General features: G+C 63.7%; 1 protein-coding gene across 1 annotated transcript in view; it reads left to right on the top strand.

The window, feature by feature from the left end:
* The first annotated feature begins 6 nt into the window (after positions 1-6).
* The window catches only part of SOX11 (SRY-box transcription factor 11), a 2600-nt gene continuing 1777 nt past the window's right edge, over positions 7-829 (top strand). Inside the window, 1 exon segment of the mRNA XM_031061283.1 lies at positions 7-829. Coding sequence (XP_030917143.1) covers positions 9-829 — 821 coding nt within the window. The 5' untranslated portion in view covers positions 7-8.

The raw sequence follows: 829 nt of genomic DNA, 5'->3' as shown, positions 1-829 counted from the left end.
AGCCCACCATGGTGCAGCAGGCGGAGAGTACGGAGGCGGAGAGCAACCTGCCCCGGGAAGCGATGGACACCGAAGAGGGCGAGTTCATGGCTTGCAGCCCCGTCGCTTTAGACGAGAGCGACCCGGACTGGTGCAAAACGGCGTCGGGGCACATAAAGAGACCGATGAACGCGTTCATGGTGTGGTCTAAGATCGAGCGGAGAAAAATCATGGAGCAGTCCCCGGACATGCACAACGCGGAGATCTCCAAGCGCCTGGGCAAGCGGTGGAAAATGCTGAAGGACAGCGAGAAGATCCCTTTCATCCGGGAGGCGGAGAGGCTGCGGCTCAAGCACATGGCCGATTACCCCGACTACAAGTACCGTCCCAGGAAAAAGCCCAAAATGGACCCGTCGGCCAAGCCCAACGCCAGCCAAAGTCCCGAGAAAAACGCGCCCGCCAGCAGCGGCGGCAGCAAGAGCGCCAAGAGCTCCAGCAAGAAGTGCAGCAAGCTGAAAGCCTCCTCCGGCTCCTCGCCGCCCAAGCCGGGAGCCAAAACCGCCCACCACGGGGACTACGCGGGAGACGAGTACGTCTTCGGCACCCTGAAAGTGAGCAGTAAGACGGTCAAGTGCGTCTTCATGGACGAGGAGGAGGATGAGGAGGAGGACGAGGACGAGCTGCAGCTGCGGATCAAGCAGGAGGCGGAGGAGGAGGACGAGGATGAGGAGCCGGGGCCGCAGCAGCTGCGGCGGTACAACGTGGCCAAAGTGCCGGCCAGCCCCACCCTGAGCTCCTCGGCGGAGTCCACCGAGGGGGCCAGCCTGTACGAGGAGGCGCGCGGCGGCGG

This window comes from Geospiza fortis, unplaced genomic scaffold (assembly GCF_000277835.1).
Source record: "Geospiza fortis unplaced genomic scaffold, GeoFor_1.0 scaffold139, whole genome shotgun sequence".
Classification (NCBI taxonomy): Eukaryota; Metazoa; Chordata; class Aves; order Passeriformes; family Thraupidae; genus Geospiza; species Geospiza fortis.
The sequence above is the reverse complement of the archived record's forward strand: the minus strand, read 5'-3'. Positions and strand labels throughout refer to the sequence as shown.